At 41.1% G+C, this 15,677-nt stretch overlaps 2 protein-coding genes and 1 non-coding gene across 3 annotated transcripts; 2 read left to right on the top strand and 1 right to left on the bottom strand.

Annotated features, from left to right (window-relative positions):
* pfdn2 (prefoldin subunit 2) lies at nucleotides 1-3,310 on the top strand. Its single transcript, XM_050066853.1, has 4 exons — nucleotides 1-129; nucleotides 2,141-2,229; nucleotides 2,394-2,517; nucleotides 2,782-3,310. The coding sequence occupies exons 1-4, from the start codon at nucleotides 49-51 to the stop codon at nucleotides 2,971-2,973; spliced, it is 486 nt and encodes a 161-aa protein (XP_049922810.1). The 5' UTR covers nucleotides 1-48; the 3' UTR covers nucleotides 2,974-3,310.
* Nucleotides 3,311-5,269: 1,959 nt separating this feature from the next.
* On the bottom strand, nucleotides 5,270-5,351 carry trnas-gcu (transfer RNA serine (anticodon GCU)). The gene has a single exon. It is a non-coding gene; the product is annotated as a tRNA-Ser (tRNA).
* Nucleotides 5,352-5,413: 62 nt separating this feature from the next.
* b4gat1 (beta-1,4-glucuronyltransferase 1) lies at nucleotides 5,414-13,078 on the top strand. The gene is made up of 2 exons (XM_050066846.1): nucleotides 5,414-7,015; nucleotides 9,393-13,078. Exons 1-2 carry the CDS (start codon nucleotides 5,912-5,914, stop codon nucleotides 9,582-9,584), a joined length of 1,296 nt encoding a protein of 431 aa, XP_049922803.1. The 5' UTR covers nucleotides 5,414-5,911; the 3' UTR covers nucleotides 9,585-13,078.
* Nucleotides 13,079-15,677: the final 2,599 nt, after the last annotated feature.

Raw genomic sequence — 15,677 nt, 5'->3', positions numbered from 1 at the left:
AGCCCTCTACATCCTGCCCGGGGTCCTTCTCAGCAACACCCTTCCAAGATGGCAGCCAACAGTAGCAGCACGGGTAGCAAATCCAGCAACACCGCCGGTGGGAAACAGTCTGGCCCGTCAGCCGAACAGGTACCGTCACCTCCACCTCGGGCTGCTTTAGTCGGTACACTCGCCGCCGTTAGTGGTCGGTCGTGTCCGGTGAAGCTAAAGCCGCTAATCTGACTCATAGCTAGCTAATGCTAACTTTAGCTTCCCCATCGCCATCCTCCGGCCGTCATTCTGCTTTCTCACCACAAAACGTTACAGCACAGTGAGCCACAGTGAAGCTGTACATGTTATTTACACCTAGAGTTTAGAGTTTGTCATTGGTTTGTGCTTCTAATAAACACTTTAATAGGGTTTAGGTGCATTTAACATTTAGCACACGCCTTTAAAGGCATGGTGTGCTTTGGTGATAGCCTAGCTGCAGTTACAGTGTGAGAAGCTATTTTTATCACTGAAGACCACCCAACCCTGTAACAGTAGTAGTGCCTCTATGTAATATTAAATTAAAAATCAGAGTGTCTACAGGTCCTTTAAAAGTCTTTAAATCTCTTAAGTTCAATGTAACAAGAATAAGGCCCTAAAAGTCATTAAATGGTCTTAAATTTGAAATTGTGAGGTCTTGACCACTTCAAACATTTCATGTAATATCATTTATCCATCCAATATACAGTATGCTTTTTTTCTATTGATTAATAAATTCATCTTTAGTCTCAGACAACATTAAAATGGCCCCAGTTCCCTGATTTCCCAACCAACAGTTCAAAAACAGAGATACTACATGTATTATTATCAAAGACTTAAATAAAACCAGTACTTGATCATTCTGAGATGCTGGAAAACGTGATTTTTTTTGTTGTTGGCATTTTTGATTTTTGTCATTTTTCAGACAGCTTGTTTTGTCAGAGCAACAGTCAATAACCCAAACATTTACAGTGACATGATGTACAGAAAATTAGTAAATCCTAACATTTTAAAGGATGAAACTGGTGCATATTTTAGTGTTTTTGCTCTAATAATAGTAATATAGTAATAAAATTATTTAAAGGAGAAGTCAGTTACCAGAATTCTTGCTGATTAATCTGTCGACCAACTAATTGATTTATTATTACTAATCATTTCAGCTCTAGTTCTAGTAAGTAAGCAAGTAAAATGTATTTATAAAGCGCTTTTCACAGACAGGTCAAAAAGTGCTTCACAAGGGCAATACACAACAAGAAAGAAATTATAGAGACATGTAGTTAAAAGTGCACAACTAGCAAAACTATTCGTACACACAAAATAAAAAGAAGAATTCACACTATACTACAACAATCCAAAAAATTTGTCCAACCCTGGTACATACAAGTTACCCAAATGCCTGTCAGAACAGGTGTGTCTTTAGCTGGCTTTTATAAGAAACCACAGAGTCAAAAATGTAGGTGCTAGGCTGCAAAAGCTCAATCACTATGTGTCGTAAGGCGAGTGCGAGGGACAGACAATAAATGTAGTGTATTTGATCGTAGAGAGCGAGCTGAAGAATACAGGTGAAGTAGTAGTAATACAGCCACATAAGAGGGAGCCTGACTGTGTAATGCTTTGTAAGTAAGAATGACAATTTTGAACTGGATCCTAAACTCAACATGATCATATATGAGTAAAATCTTAAACTGCAAAGTAATATGTATCTATAGCTGTCGGATAAATGGGTTAAAGGTGTAATGTTTGCCTCTAAAATGTGGTAAATTAGAAGTATTACGTAGCATAAAATGTTGATACTCAAATAATGTAAAAGTAAATGTGTGTAATTGCACTCAGTTACTTTACACTACTGTGTCAGACAGTGTTTATTATCCCTGGGAATCTGAAGTCAGAGTGGAAGATCTTAGTTTGCGTCCAAATCTGACAGTACAGTGCTGCTGCAGCTAATTTCTATCACAACTTACGAGTCCATTTTTCTGATCAACAGCCATAAATTTAAACTAGTTAATTAATAAAGACACACAATGAAGTGTAAGTAGTAACTGTGACAATCACAACTGGAATCGTTTCAACACAGCGCTGAGAAAAACTAAGATTATTGTGATATTGTTGCTGAAGGTGTGTTTCTGTGTGACAGGTGGTGGCAACATTTCAGAGGATGCGTCAGGAGCAGCGCAGCATGGCGTCTAAATCTGCAGAGCTGGAGATGGAAATCAATGAGCACAGGTTGGCAGCAGATGCTCCACCTCTATCGCCTTTCTAATTCACCGTCTACTCATTTTATATTTGATCAAGAAAGACATTTCTATTAACAATCTGTGGCTGAACTAGCCACCATAGATCTGATAGTGCTACGTTTACAAAAGTAAAGTTTTTTTTCCTCCATCCAGCCTAGTAATCGAAACCCTGAAGGAAGTGGATCCTTCCAGGAAATGCTTTCGTCTAGTGGGAGGAGTGTTGGTGGAGAGGACGGTAAAAGAAGTTCTACCGGCATTGGAAAGCAACAAAGAACAGGTGATGGATGAGAAAAGAAAAACAAAGTTGTAGCACACTGTCTTTAAATGTCACAGGTGAAATGTTTTAGAAAACCTTGAAGCAGATCAACAAATATAAAGTGCCATGGTGGTTAAGTGTTAGAGTTGTACTGTGAAGGTAACTGAGGCTATTAGCGTCAACATTTTCCTTAAATAGCTGCCTACATGTAGCTTTGTAATCCCGAGTCAGAAGACAAGTTGAGGCGTGAATTTAAAGTTTCACTGTTCCCTTTTTCCTCCACAGATCTCCAAAATAATCGAGTCCATCAACACACAGATGCAGACGAAAGGACGGGAGCTCACAGAGTACAGGGAACGCTACAACATCCGGTTGGTGGGAGAGGGCGAAGGAGACGCACAAGGCCAGACGGCAGCATCTTCCAGGGACAGCGAAGGAGGCGGGTCTAAAAGCGGAGCGGGCGTTTTAGTGTCGTAGTTTGTACTAATGGGGGGGCGACCGTAGGGCCTTATGATTTCTACAGTACTGAAAATATGGTTGGAGTCACAAAATCTAGGTTCCAAAAATTGAGCTTTTACACATGTTGAATTTGGTTTAGGAGCTGGGTTAAATTTCTGCTTAACATGCTGCACTTGGTAGTGACGTACTTTGCAACAGACACAAACTCTATACTATACGTAGTGTTCTGCTTACATATGTGGGTGCTAGTGCGTGTAAAAAATAAGGCTGTTTGTTTTACATCTGCCTTTCAGTGATGCTGACTCTTTTTTTATTTCTGAAATATTGTGGCATAAATTAAACAACTACATCCTGAGTACTTGTTTTAGTCTTACTCCCATTTACTCCCATTTTTCCCACACAGTTAGTAAATATAGAGAAGATCACAGGGCACACTTTTGCATTTTATAAACTTAAGATTTTGGACTAACAACTTTAAAATGAGGAAAACTAAAAACTGATTTCATTGGGCCCTAACATAGGTTAAGCTTTGCAAAAGGTCACCCTTGCCAAGGCAGCACAGGTCCTGGAAGGCATTTTGATATCGTATTATGAGCATGAACAAGAGGTTATACTGTAAACATGTCACTATGTCACTATATATCTAATCTATCAGCTTTATTCACCCTCCCTCTATTAAACATTTCATCCACGACTCATATTAGTCTCCACATGTGAGCCATGCTCAGAGCGGCTGCTGGTTTGTTTCATGTCAGGTCAGCTATTATTGTTCAGTGGCCAATGAAGCGCTACCACCATAAACTCTATAATAAAGTCCCGTCATTGAGAATAAAAGTCGTCATATTCTGTTTGATCTGTTGCACATGAGCTTGGTCAAATTAATTTTGTAACTCTGAAAACTGAGGAAATGCCGCCTAGGACCTGACGTGTGCTGTCTGCACTGTTCGTGTAGTCAAGACAACAATGTTTTTGTTAATGGTCATGAATTAAAGAATGTCACAATTGTGCTCTTTTGTGTCGTGTCATAAATCCTTGTATCTGTACGCCACGAGGCCCTGATTACATCATCACCATTTTTTTTTCAGGAGGCTAAACCCATTCAAGCAATAGTCCTTGCAAATTAAGGTTTAAAATGTGTTCATACTACCACAGCCCTGCTTGCATTATTTAAATTAGGCATGATTTACATTCATGGTTTTCTGAGGAATTAGGCACTGATTTTTTTTTAAAGAATCTTACCTCTATTTTTGGCATGGGTTTTGGATGACAAGGATTTTGAAAAATTCAACTTAAAGATAGACACTGCATAAAATAACCAAATGGAGTTTTGTTAATTATCAAGATACACTGTACTAAGTGCAGCCTGAGCACGGCATTTTGCTACCTTTTGTACCCCAAAAGCTATTAATCATTCGTGCAAAGCAGCCCCTCTGTTTAACTCTGTTCCCCATGATGCGAGTATGTGTGTGAATAATATTTGCATTCAAGGGTGTGTGACTTAAACATAGCAGTGATTTACAGTGTTGTTATTTTGTTGTTTTACGGAATTTTTTTACACAATTTTAAGACCATTTTGGGATGCCCATCTTTTTTTTTAAAATCAATATCAAGATTAACTTTATTGTCCCACAGAGTGGAAAATCTGTCTTGGCCTACACCCATACTGCAGCCACAGAAATACAACATACACCATGGTACACAGACAAATCAACATTATACCCAATGTAGCAACAGGATTCACAAAAAGATAAACAAATAAATAACATCATATGTGGAAAAATATCTCTCTAAAAATGCAAATCAGCAAATCTGGCCATTATTTTTTAGTATTTTTTAGCTTATTTTGATGAATAGAAGTGAATGCTAATACTTTGTCATATTTATTTATACAGTGAAGAGTCCAATGGTCCACTCGCAAGTAATTATTCTGCAAAATATGGCTACACAAGTTAAACAGGTACATAGTTAAATACTTTGAGCTGTAAAATCCTTACTACTATAATTATCATGACATTTTTTGACTATTTTGTGGTTAATCTATTCATTTTGATTTATTTTTTCATTTTTGTTTTGTAGTCTTATTGTGTTTGGTTGTGTTTTGTTCCTTTTTGCCTTGAATTTTTAATTTTACATTTGTTTTACTCTATGATGTAATGTTTGCTTGTATGAACCTCAGGAACAGCGGTTGCTACCTTGGTAGTGACTGATGGGCATCCAAATAGATAAACACACTAGACATGATATACAATTAAAAATAAAGTAGATAAAACACTAGACATGATGTACAATTGAAAATAAAGTCAAAATTGTTTTGCGACGAGGATGGGATTCGAACCCACGCGTGCAGAGCACAATGGATTAGCAGTCCATCGCCTTAACCACTCGGCCACCTCGTCCTCTGATCTTCAGCACAGTACCATATACTCTCTTATAGATCATTTGACATGTTATACAATCATTTTATTTGTTTTTAACAGCCTCGCTTTGTTACATAACCCGACAAAACAGTGACAGTAGCCTTTTATCCTCACGTGTGACCGTTTGCATCAGTTTCGCTAACAGCTTTAGCTACAGCACCAAATTCGGTGGCGCCTTTACTCCGGACATTACGGTTATTACGTATCTACATGCGCCGCTGTCGCAGCAGCAGCAGCAGCAGAATGGTAACAACCGGGTTTCTTTTTGATGGCGATCACGGAAACTGGATTAGATCCGTCTTTTTGCTCGCGCTGTCGACAGCCGTGTGAAAATATGGCGCAGTTATGCCACTAACCAGCAGAATATGCAGGTACTCGTCACAGCCCAGTCGGCTGCAGTGTTAGCATTGTGGTAGCAATGTGTGTAACGTTAACGTTAGCTGGGACAGAAATAGCCAGCCCTCGTTGAAACAGCAGCCTGCTCCTGTGTTTGGACCTGCTTTGTGTTCAGTAAGTGGCCGCTTTGCAGTCTCTCTGGAATGCATCTCTCCAAGAAATGCTCCGTCTTCAAAGTGGTGCTGAGTGCTCTGCTGATAGTGGCGCTCCTGCAGCTCATATACCTGTCCTTCCTGTCCAAGTTTCACGGTAAGCAGCAGCGCTACAGATACTCCGAGCTGTTTGGAGGCTCCGGGGGCAAGAAGAATGGGCACCCCGAGAAAAACACGCGGAAAGAGCGTCTGAGATACTCGCTGTCCACTGGTGGGATCTTTGACAACAGTGGGCAGTACCGGGTGTACAAGAACTTGATCAAAAGTGATTTCACCACAAACCAGAAGCCAGGGTCCGACCCCAGCTCCAATGTCCTGGCTTTAGCCACACACACAACCATCAACAACCTGCATCACCTGGAGTCTCTCCTGGAGAGGTGGCAAAACCCTCTCTCTGTGGCCATATTCGCACATGGGCAAGATGTCAAGTTTGCCACGGCTCTGGTCTACGCTCTCAGCTTCTTCTGCCCTCAGATTCAAGCTCTGGTGGACTTCCACCTGGTCTGCCTCTCTGGAGAGATGGCCAGTTTCCCTGAGCAGGACCGTGAGCATTTTGCAGGGCTTGAGGACTGTGCTGCTGTGTTCTCCAGACTGGAGACCCACAGGGATAAATACAAGAACTACGCCATCAGTGGGAACGTCTCCTACCCCAACAACCTTCTTCGCAACGTCGCCCGAAGTGGCACGGAGTCCTCCTACATCCTGGTCATTGACATCGACATGATGCCAAGCGCTGACCTGCACCAGCAGTTCCTGGCCATGATCACGAGACGAGAGCCAATGAGCGATGAGGTGTTCGTGTTGCCTGCCTTCGAGATCCGCCACGCCCGGAAGATGCCCGCCAGCAAGGCAGAGTTGGTTCAGCTCTATCAGGTTGGCGAGGTCAGGCCATTTTATGAAGAGCTGTGTCCTCGCTGTCAAGCCCCGACCAACTACTCTCAGTGGGTTAACAGCCACGTTAGAGGGACGGGCACCCTGGAGGTCGCCTACACGCTCACCTGGGTGGACCCCTGGGAGCCTTTCTACATCGGGCCCCACACTGTGCCCCTCTATGATGAGAACTTCAAGCAGTATGGCTTCAATCGCATCAGCCAGGTTTGTACAACTTCAACATTTATGTGTGATAGTTCACTCTTTAGAAACCCTGGTTTGATATATCATTTTACCAGCCTTGTTCATCCAGTCTCTTCCTTTGACTAAAAGTTATATGCAGTGGAGTGTATTCTCATTCTGGGGGAAACACTGTACTTGGCACACAGCAGCACCATCCTGATGCAATCCACTGCAGGACTTTTTTGCATATAAATACACTTTGATAAAGTCTCAAGCTGAATCACTATTTACTTCTCAGCACACATCTTCTCGACTCAGAGGCGTTTTAGTCCTCCGTATAACCGTTTCTTTCCCGACCAACTGTCCCAAATCCTAACATATTTAGTTTATTATCACTGAAGACTAAGAAAACAAACACATATTCACACTTGAAAGGCTGCAACCTGTGAAATTAGCTTTTTTTTCTTGCTGTAAAATGACAGGATTAAGGGAGCACATGGAGGCCACTTTACTTGGCACATGGAGTGCTACTGGGCCTGTAAAAACTGTGATGTAATGGCTCTGTGGCTCTGAAGGGGGCTTCTGGGAAAATAACCCTAATCATATCGTCAGGGTCATGGTGGGCATAATTTGACAGAAAGCCGGTGTTACAAAATGGGGGTTGTGGAGTGCAAAAGATATGAGCCCTTTTTACACGGATCACATTATAGGGCTGCTGCTTTACACCGCCTTTACTTTGTTACAAGGAACATAGCAACAGTTGCATCATGTGTGATTTTAGACAGCATGCTGGCATGATGAGTTTGACGTTTAACACAACAGCATCGGTCTGTAGTGTAGCAAACAACCTATGTATCAGCAGCACTTATAAGCAATAACAATGGCATAACAATCATTTACTGTCTCTGTTATATGGAGGCTGATCTCGTCCTCGGCCTCGAATGGTATTGAGTCCCAGACCTCATTGTTTTCCCAATTTGTGGAAACTTTCAGCTGCTGTTCTTCTGCTTTGAGTTAGCTGCTAACTGCTTCTAGCTGCTTTTTAAATCTCCCACGGTGGGTTGAACGCATAACACATTGTGAAAACATCACATTTGTCCCGCCCATGGTCCCATCCTGCTGACTGTCCCTTTTAACACTGATGCTGAGTCGGCACTATTACTACCTCTGTTGAGACAACTCTGTCCCCTGATTCCACAATCGTACCTTTTATAAAGAACAGGAAGTGTAAAAGGGGCTATGGATATTTTACAAGCAGGTATTGAAGAATACTACTGTACTGGATTAGGGGAAGCATAAGATCCAATGTTTTGGGGGTTTGACCCACACTAAGGGCTAATAGTCTGGATATTTCTGCTCCTGCTGCTTTGTTTTAACCTCTCGCAGGTCCCCCAACTTTATGGAAGCACATTACTGAATCAGTGGAATGCCCCTTTAGTCGACAATCAAAATTGCTGCAAATTAATTCAGTGTTGATCAACAAAATAATTAATTGACTTATTGTTTCAGTTGTAGTTTCTCCTTGCCTTCTCTTTATCTACTTTCTAAGTCTTCAATCCTTACTGTGGCAACTTCTCTACACCCTGGTTGATCTCCTCTCCCCTCACCGCCTCTCTCTGACACCTTAAGCCTAGTTCACGAAGAGATTAAATTGTTTGAGAACACTGCTGGAAAAGGGTGCAGCAGTGTGAACTGGCCCATCTCAGCTCAAGTCTAGCTGGCTGATGGTGTCGCCAGTGGCGGGTTTGAGAACGCAATTGGTATCCAGGTTGTAGCGCTTTTAGTCAGTTGTCAGCAGATGCCGTGTTTGTCACATTCTCTGACAGCAGCCCTCCACCCCATAGTCTGTTTCATTCACATCCCCTCGACTTGTGACACGTATGTTGGTCTCTGTGTCACAGTGTCGTGTCGGACAGTGGGTCGCTGCTCCTGCAGTGGGCATGTCAAACACACATACTCGAAAAAACAGTCGTTATTTGTACCTGAAAAGCCGAAAATTAGAATGGGAAGTGCAGAGTCTTTGCTATGGAGATGATACACCATCTCATCTAGTCATATTGGTGTAAAGTGGCAGGTTTCATACCGTTGCACACGGCACATTGTAAGTAGCTGCAGGTTTCGACTCGTCACGTTGCATATTTTTGGTCTGAACTGGACTTTACCTCGTCCCATGATGGATGCTGTCCATACTGTAGTTGTACCTTAATCATCACGTCTCTTTGACCTTTCTTTTACTCATGTTCCTCTTGCCATATTTCTTTAACATATTTCATCTCTTCCTCCTCATTTCCCCTCTGTCCCTCCTGCCGTCACCCTCCTTCTCACCTCCTCTGCGCTCTGCACAATCTGTCTTGTCTCATTACATCCCACTTCCACGTCTGCCTTCTCACTCTGTCTTGTCTTTCCCGTCTCCCTCCAGGCCTGCGAGCTCCATGTGGCCGGATACAGGTTCTCTGTGCTGAGCTCAGCCTTCGTGGTGCACCGCGGCTTCAAGATCCAGGGGGAGTTCCATGCCAGGAAGGATGAGGAGAACAAACGCAATCGGGTTCTGTTTCGCAACTTCAAAGAGGGCCTGAAAACCAAATACCCATCCTCCAGCCGACGGTGCTGAAACAAGATGAGGCCCGTACATCCCGCCTCTATCTGTCTCTAATGAAATCACTCTCCTGCTGAAAAGACGGATGTACATTTCTCTTATTTTAACCAGATTTAGCTTTGAGTCAGGCTCTCTCTGCCCAAAACATCCCAGCTTTTTTTTTGATTTCTTGTATTGGCGGCACAGTAGGAGTTTAATCCAACTCTTGGGTTTATTTCAAGTCCCTCTAAAAGTGAGCAGCAGGAAATGTTCTCTGGGGATTTCTGAGAGCGTCCTGCTAGTTGGGACTGAAAGTAAGAAATGGATCATTCAAGACTGGAAAACTGGCCAGCAGCTTTTTCTAAAATCCAATGCAAATCTAAAATCTAGATGCCATTCGATCAACCTTCATGTTGTAGCATATGAGGTACATTTTCTATTGTAAAACATTTGTGAGCTCGTCCTGATACGGAGCTAGACACTAAATGTGACAACAAGACTCGACATAATCACTCAGAGAGATATCCTAAGAAACAAAAGTCCTAATATCACAGTACTGTAACATGAAGTTAAAGGTCCTGCATTTCATGACAGCTGATCAAAGATTGCCTTGTTCCTCAAAGTCCAACTGAAATCACACTCATCCTTTTTTGCTTTCAAAAGTAATGTCAAATTTATAGTTCTCCTTTTTTTTATTACGAAAAGAAAGAGTGTCTTTCTGTCCCAAAGATAGAACTATGTTACTGCTCAATGCAAATATGGTTTGAAATGACACAATATGGCTGCCTGTATGAAAACAAGATTTTGTATGTGTAGAAAATTAACAGCCTTCTGACTGGTTAATGCAAACACATGGGCACAATCATGAAACCAAGCTTTCCAGCTTTCCCATTGGACACATAATCCCACTAACATCCACTATCATCTGACTAAAATGGGAAAGGTTACAGTCGGCATGTGGGAAGTGATGGGAATATGACACCTGGGGACACACGCTAATTTTAATCCCTTTTCCAGCGCAATCATGTGCTGCCACAAATTCCGTCCATCTCTGTCCAAGCAGTGCTCGAACATCGTTACAAATTAGTCGGTAATGAGTATGACTAAAGACTAATAATATATCGTAACATTTTCACTTGCCTCCATGCTGCTTTCTATTCTTTACTAACCTTGTTTCTGGTGCATTTGTGACATTGAACAAGACTGTAGTTGGAAAGATTAATCAATTAGTTGTCAACTATTAGATTAATTGCCAACCAATTTCATAATCAATTAATCGGTTTGAGTATATTTTTGAGAAAAAAGGTCAGAATTCTCTGATTACAGCCTCTTACACGTGAATATTTTCTGATTTCTTTACCCCTCTATGCCAGTAAACGGAATATTTTCAGGTTGTGGAAAAACCAAGACATTTGAGGATGTTGCTTTGAGAAAAGCTATTTTCTGACATTTTGTCAACCAAATACACAATATATTAAGAGAAAATTATTGACAAGTTATTCGAAAATGAAAATAATCGTTAGTTGCAGCCTTAAAAGTGACACACCATTAAAATAAACAGAAATGCAAATGGATAAGGAGTCTATTGCCTATTTTTAGCAGGTTTTCCCACATTTAAAAAAACCTGCACATGTGCTAATATTGGTGGAGAAAGAATATAATTCTCCCTTTTGGTTTCTGATTTATTTCTCAAAGGAGCAAACAGGACACACAATTTATAGAGCAGATATGTATGCTATGTGTGCTGTAGCAGGGGGGAAAAATCAATTTCAGTTGGACTTTAAATTCTGGCAGGGTGTCCACAAATATCTGGCCTGTTTCCAGACATTTTTGTCAAATATTTGCAGCTGTTCGATAATTATGGTGCAAAACAAAATGGCAGTTCAGTCTAATTATCAGGCTGACTACAAACCCAGTTTTTCATAAATGTATCTCTTTATACTAAATGCTTGTGTCTTTTAAATGCTGTGCCAATCAATGATGTGGTCCGACCACCAGATGGCAACAGGCACTTGATTGAGTGCCGTGTTGCATTTTAGCCTGAAGTGAGTGTTGGAGACACTACAGCAGAACACATGGATTATACAACGCCTGTGTTGTTTGGCGCCCAGGGGTATAAAAATTTTCAGCGCCACAACTGTCAGCACATTTCATACGTTCTCAGTCTCCTGTGAGTGCTACAGACTGAAGAGATTACTCACACGTCATGAGGACAATGAAGCACTGGGAAACTTTACCTAGAACATTATACGACACTATGATTTCACCAACACTGTGGAGAACTACTGTATTATAACACAGAGGATCTGACGCTGGTAGTCGGCTAGATTATCTAGAGTTGGGAGGTTTCTCCTGAGTTTATGATGGGGCCAATGGGCCACAGGTAGAAATGTAGCATGAGTAAAAATACTGCACAATCAAAAGCAGTGTTGTCAAAAGGATTTCTGTGGACATGTTTATCTCAACACCACTAGAAGATAGCAAATTATTGATCTTAAACATATTATTCTGTAACCTCCTGGTACATACAGCACATACAGTATTAAACCTTGCTACCACTCTTCTCATATAAACAGTACTGCAAAGTACGCATATACAAAAAATATTTGGTTACTTTTAAGTGTTCAGTTGATATGTAATTGTTGATTTTGAGAGATTTAAATATGTTTGTGTTTATGATATATTTATTGTTAAATGTTTTCCTTTGACTGGAATTCGTTGAACCATTTTTTTAAATGACCCCAAGCAGGAAAACTGTAGCACGAAATTGTGTTTGGTGCGAAAAATCATGTTTGGTATTAAACTATTTTCTTTTTCTTTTTTTTTTAGAAACACTATAAAACTATTTTTATTTGGTACTTTTGGAGTGAGATCAGTTTAAACAAATTATCTTGTGCGATGACGTGGTGTAGTGTTTTAGTTTCTCATGTGTCTTTTCCTTACTTGAAAATGTTTTTTTTTTTGGTATTTATTTTTTCTTTTTGTGTTCAGAAAATATAATGCCTGGTTTGTATTGGTGGAGTTTCTATTAAACCTACTGGCTGACTTTTATTTGACCCAAAACTGTCACTTGTTTGTATTTTTAATTACTATACAAGATGTCTGTTCTGACAGTGACTCATCGGCCGCACATCGGTATCGACAGATACTCGGCTTTGTTGACTGCCACAGGCCTATTGGCAAATAAAATTACATTCACTGTTGGCATTGGCTGACATTTTTCTGTTGTGTCTCATCAATTTTGCACAGGCAAAAAAGCGCAGTAAACTCCTATCAGTGCCTCCGAGAATGCACCCTGTTGTTTCCCTAATAATGCTACATTGTGAATAACTTATCCATCTTGACATCGGCAGGAAGTGAGCTAGTTAACGTGAGCTGTTAGCGGCCACAACTAACTTCTGACGGAGGTTGCACTGAGATACATTATGATGTGTTCAAGCTCTATTAGGCAAAGGTAAATTATACGTTCTCATGTGTGTTCAAATGTAATGTAGAAATTTAGTTTTTGGCAAGAAACTTGAATAAATACAGGTGTTTGAAGGAGAAATTTGTTGGTGTTTTCACAGCAATATGAAACATAAGAGAGGAAATTATGATATATAAATGTAAAAGAAGGTTATAGTAACGGTTGTTTCATGAATGTGTATGATTGATTTTGTGCTCATCAGAGGTAGAGTAATGAAAACTGAATGAATTTAAAACAGTTAATATATTTTTTATGATGAAGATTTCTTTGTTTTCCCTGGCACTAAACAAACAAACAAAAAAAATGCTATCGACCAATGGCCAAATTGTTGTTTTAAATATTGCTATCAGCCCAAAATTTCACAATGGGTGCATCCCTAACAGCTACTAAACAACATCCTCTGTCATCAGAGAGCTCTTTGAACACTTGGAATTGCACAAATCCAATCACTTAACTTCACCAGATGGATTTGTAATAACAAGTATGTCAGCAGTGTTTCTGGAAGTATCACTTAAATAGGAGACGAATAAGCTGAGGGCAGGACAGGCCAAGAACGACAGAGCCTGATGTAGAAATAAACATGTTCCTAACAAACATAATACAGAAAATTTTAGCTTAAATTGTGTCTGAATGTGGGAATTTGTAGTTCTGTCGAGGTGGGTCATTCACAGCGAGAAAAACTCCAAGATATCAGTGGGAGTATCGTTCACCAAGCACTTGACACAGTTGACATTAACCTGTGGTGTAACGTGGCTTAAGATGAGGGTTTAAAGGCATCCCTGCACCAGGAGCATGTGGTGGGTGATTACAGGGTGAGGCGGGCCAGCATCCAATTAAAAGCTCCTATTTAGTAATTAAGATCTGCTTTAACGTGAACTTTCAGGAGTTCTCAGTCAGGCTCCAGTTTGATATCAATCATTTTTGTAGTGGCGACCAATCAGTTAAACCACCTGAGTAACCGATCAGTATGTCTGAAGAACTATTTTTCATTATATCCTATTAAAAATATCTCTGCGTGACAAAAGTTTTAGAAAGTTGACGCAGCAAATTAAAACCATCAATATCTGTGTTTGTGTAGCGTTAAAGTTGCCCAAGTGTTGATCAGTGAACCGGCCATCTGTTGGCAAAGTAGAGCACGTGTGACATTCGGCACTTGACAACTGTCCGAGGCACTCTGGCATTTTGTGGCTAAGCCTGCATTACCGGGCTCAATAATGAGCCAGGCACGCGAGAGCTAGCTGCACGCAACTCCATCACTTTAAATTGGCTTTCATTGGGTACAACTGATCAACAACCACCTGATCGAGTCGCCGAGTGTCGTTTGTTAAAATCTGGCACTTTTGCTTTCTGGCCGACGAATCACGCCTTCGTCTTCAAAGTTGTGCTCTACTTAAATCGAGTTATGAGCAAATACTGAACAAAATTTTTAGATATATTCTGGAAGATTATTAATGCAACTAAAAAGACTTTGTCTAATGTTGTTATTGAAGTTTTTTCCACTCTTCTTCGAGATGAATTTTTCTGATAATGTTCCTGTAAAAATACATAAATTAAAAATACCCCTTTAAGTAGCTATGTTCCTGCAGCACACAACTCCTTAAATAAGCTGTTGGTATTCGACCATCAAGATGTTTTGTCTACCCGTGGTGTTCATTTTCTTCTCCCCATCTCCCCCTGCCCTGGGTGTTAATAATGTGGCAGAAGGTGCAGAAATGTTGAGGGGGGGCTGGCTTGAATGGATCAGGCGAGGCAGGTTTGGTGAGGTAAAGTGGGGTTATATCGACAGCTTTGGGGAGTGGAGGCTTATCTGGGTCAGGGAGCTTTACGACATAAGCAATTAGGGCTGCCCTCTCTTGTGTACGCTAGCAGGAGGGAGGCCTCCCGCCATCTAGATTAGCCGCCCTGCTAAGGCCAGGAGAGCTCCGCGGCTTCTGGACGGTGGAGGAAACCAGCTGGAGGGCGAGATGAGCAGGCGGTGGGTGGGTGCGTGGGGGGGGGTTTCCTCGGGAGGAGGGAGGGCAATGAGAGCAAGGGGTCAACATGCAGGCGCTGTAGACTTACAGGCCCTTCTGGGTCAGTGAATGGGTGAGAAATGAAGGAGTCAATGACCCATGCTGACGAAAGGAATTCGCAAAATGAAACAAGGGTGCACATGAATTGGTTGTTTGCCCACTGTAGCATGTTGAACAGCAGTTTAAGAAGAAAGGACCACAAAGGGTGTTTACGCCACTCAGCTTAACATCTGTGATTTCTTTTAATGAGCCACTTGACTGGAAGGATTTGCAAGTGATTAGGCCGAATGGTTTAGAGAAATGGTTGAAGAGATCTTTACAATCATCGAATGAGTCATTTGTTAACTGAAGTGTCTCAAAGGGACATTTAGGCTACATCCACACTTGTTTTAAAATGCACAACTACTGCTATGTTTATGCCTGACGTCCACGCTAGAAACCACTACAACTAAGACTTTTGAAAACTCCAAGTTTCGTTTTAATCGTAAAAATGATGACTTTAAAAACAATGACACACATATTCGAGTTTACTTCCCGATTGGGTCCAATCAGTCACGGAGTATCAAGCCAAAACATTATAGCCAGGCCTGCACACCTTTTGTGATTTTATCCTTGTTGTGTGGGTACTCTTTTCCTATAGCCATGGCTTCC

Source organism: Epinephelus moara, chromosome 17 (assembly GCF_006386435.1).
Source record: "Epinephelus moara isolate mb chromosome 17, YSFRI_EMoa_1.0, whole genome shotgun sequence".
NCBI lineage: Eukaryota > Metazoa > Chordata > Actinopteri > Perciformes > Serranidae > Epinephelus > Epinephelus moara.
This window is presented reverse-complemented; position numbering and strand designations above follow the sequence as displayed.

Excerpts from the sequence above, each read along its gene's own strand:
- pfdn2 (XM_050066853.1), top strand. The coding sequence starts at position 49 with ATGGCAGCCAACAGTAGCAGCACGGGTAGCAAATCCAGCAACACCGCC. Across the intron at positions 2,230-2,393 it reads ATGGAAATCAATGAGCACAG|CCTAGTAATCGAAACCCTGA; the intron begins GTTGGCAGCAGA and ends TCCTCCATCCAG. Across the intron at positions 2,518-2,781 it reads TGGAAAGCAACAAAGAACAG|ATCTCCAAAATAATCGAGTC; the intron begins GTGATGGATGAG and ends TTTCCTCCACAG.
- b4gat1 (XM_050066846.1), top strand. The coding sequence starts at position 5,912 with ATGCATCTCTCCAAGAAATGCTCCGTCTTCAAAGTGGTGCTGAGTGCT. Across the intron at positions 7,016-9,392 it reads GCTTCAATCGCATCAGCCAG|GCCTGCGAGCTCCATGTGGC; the intron begins GTTTGTACAACT and ends GTCTCCCTCCAG.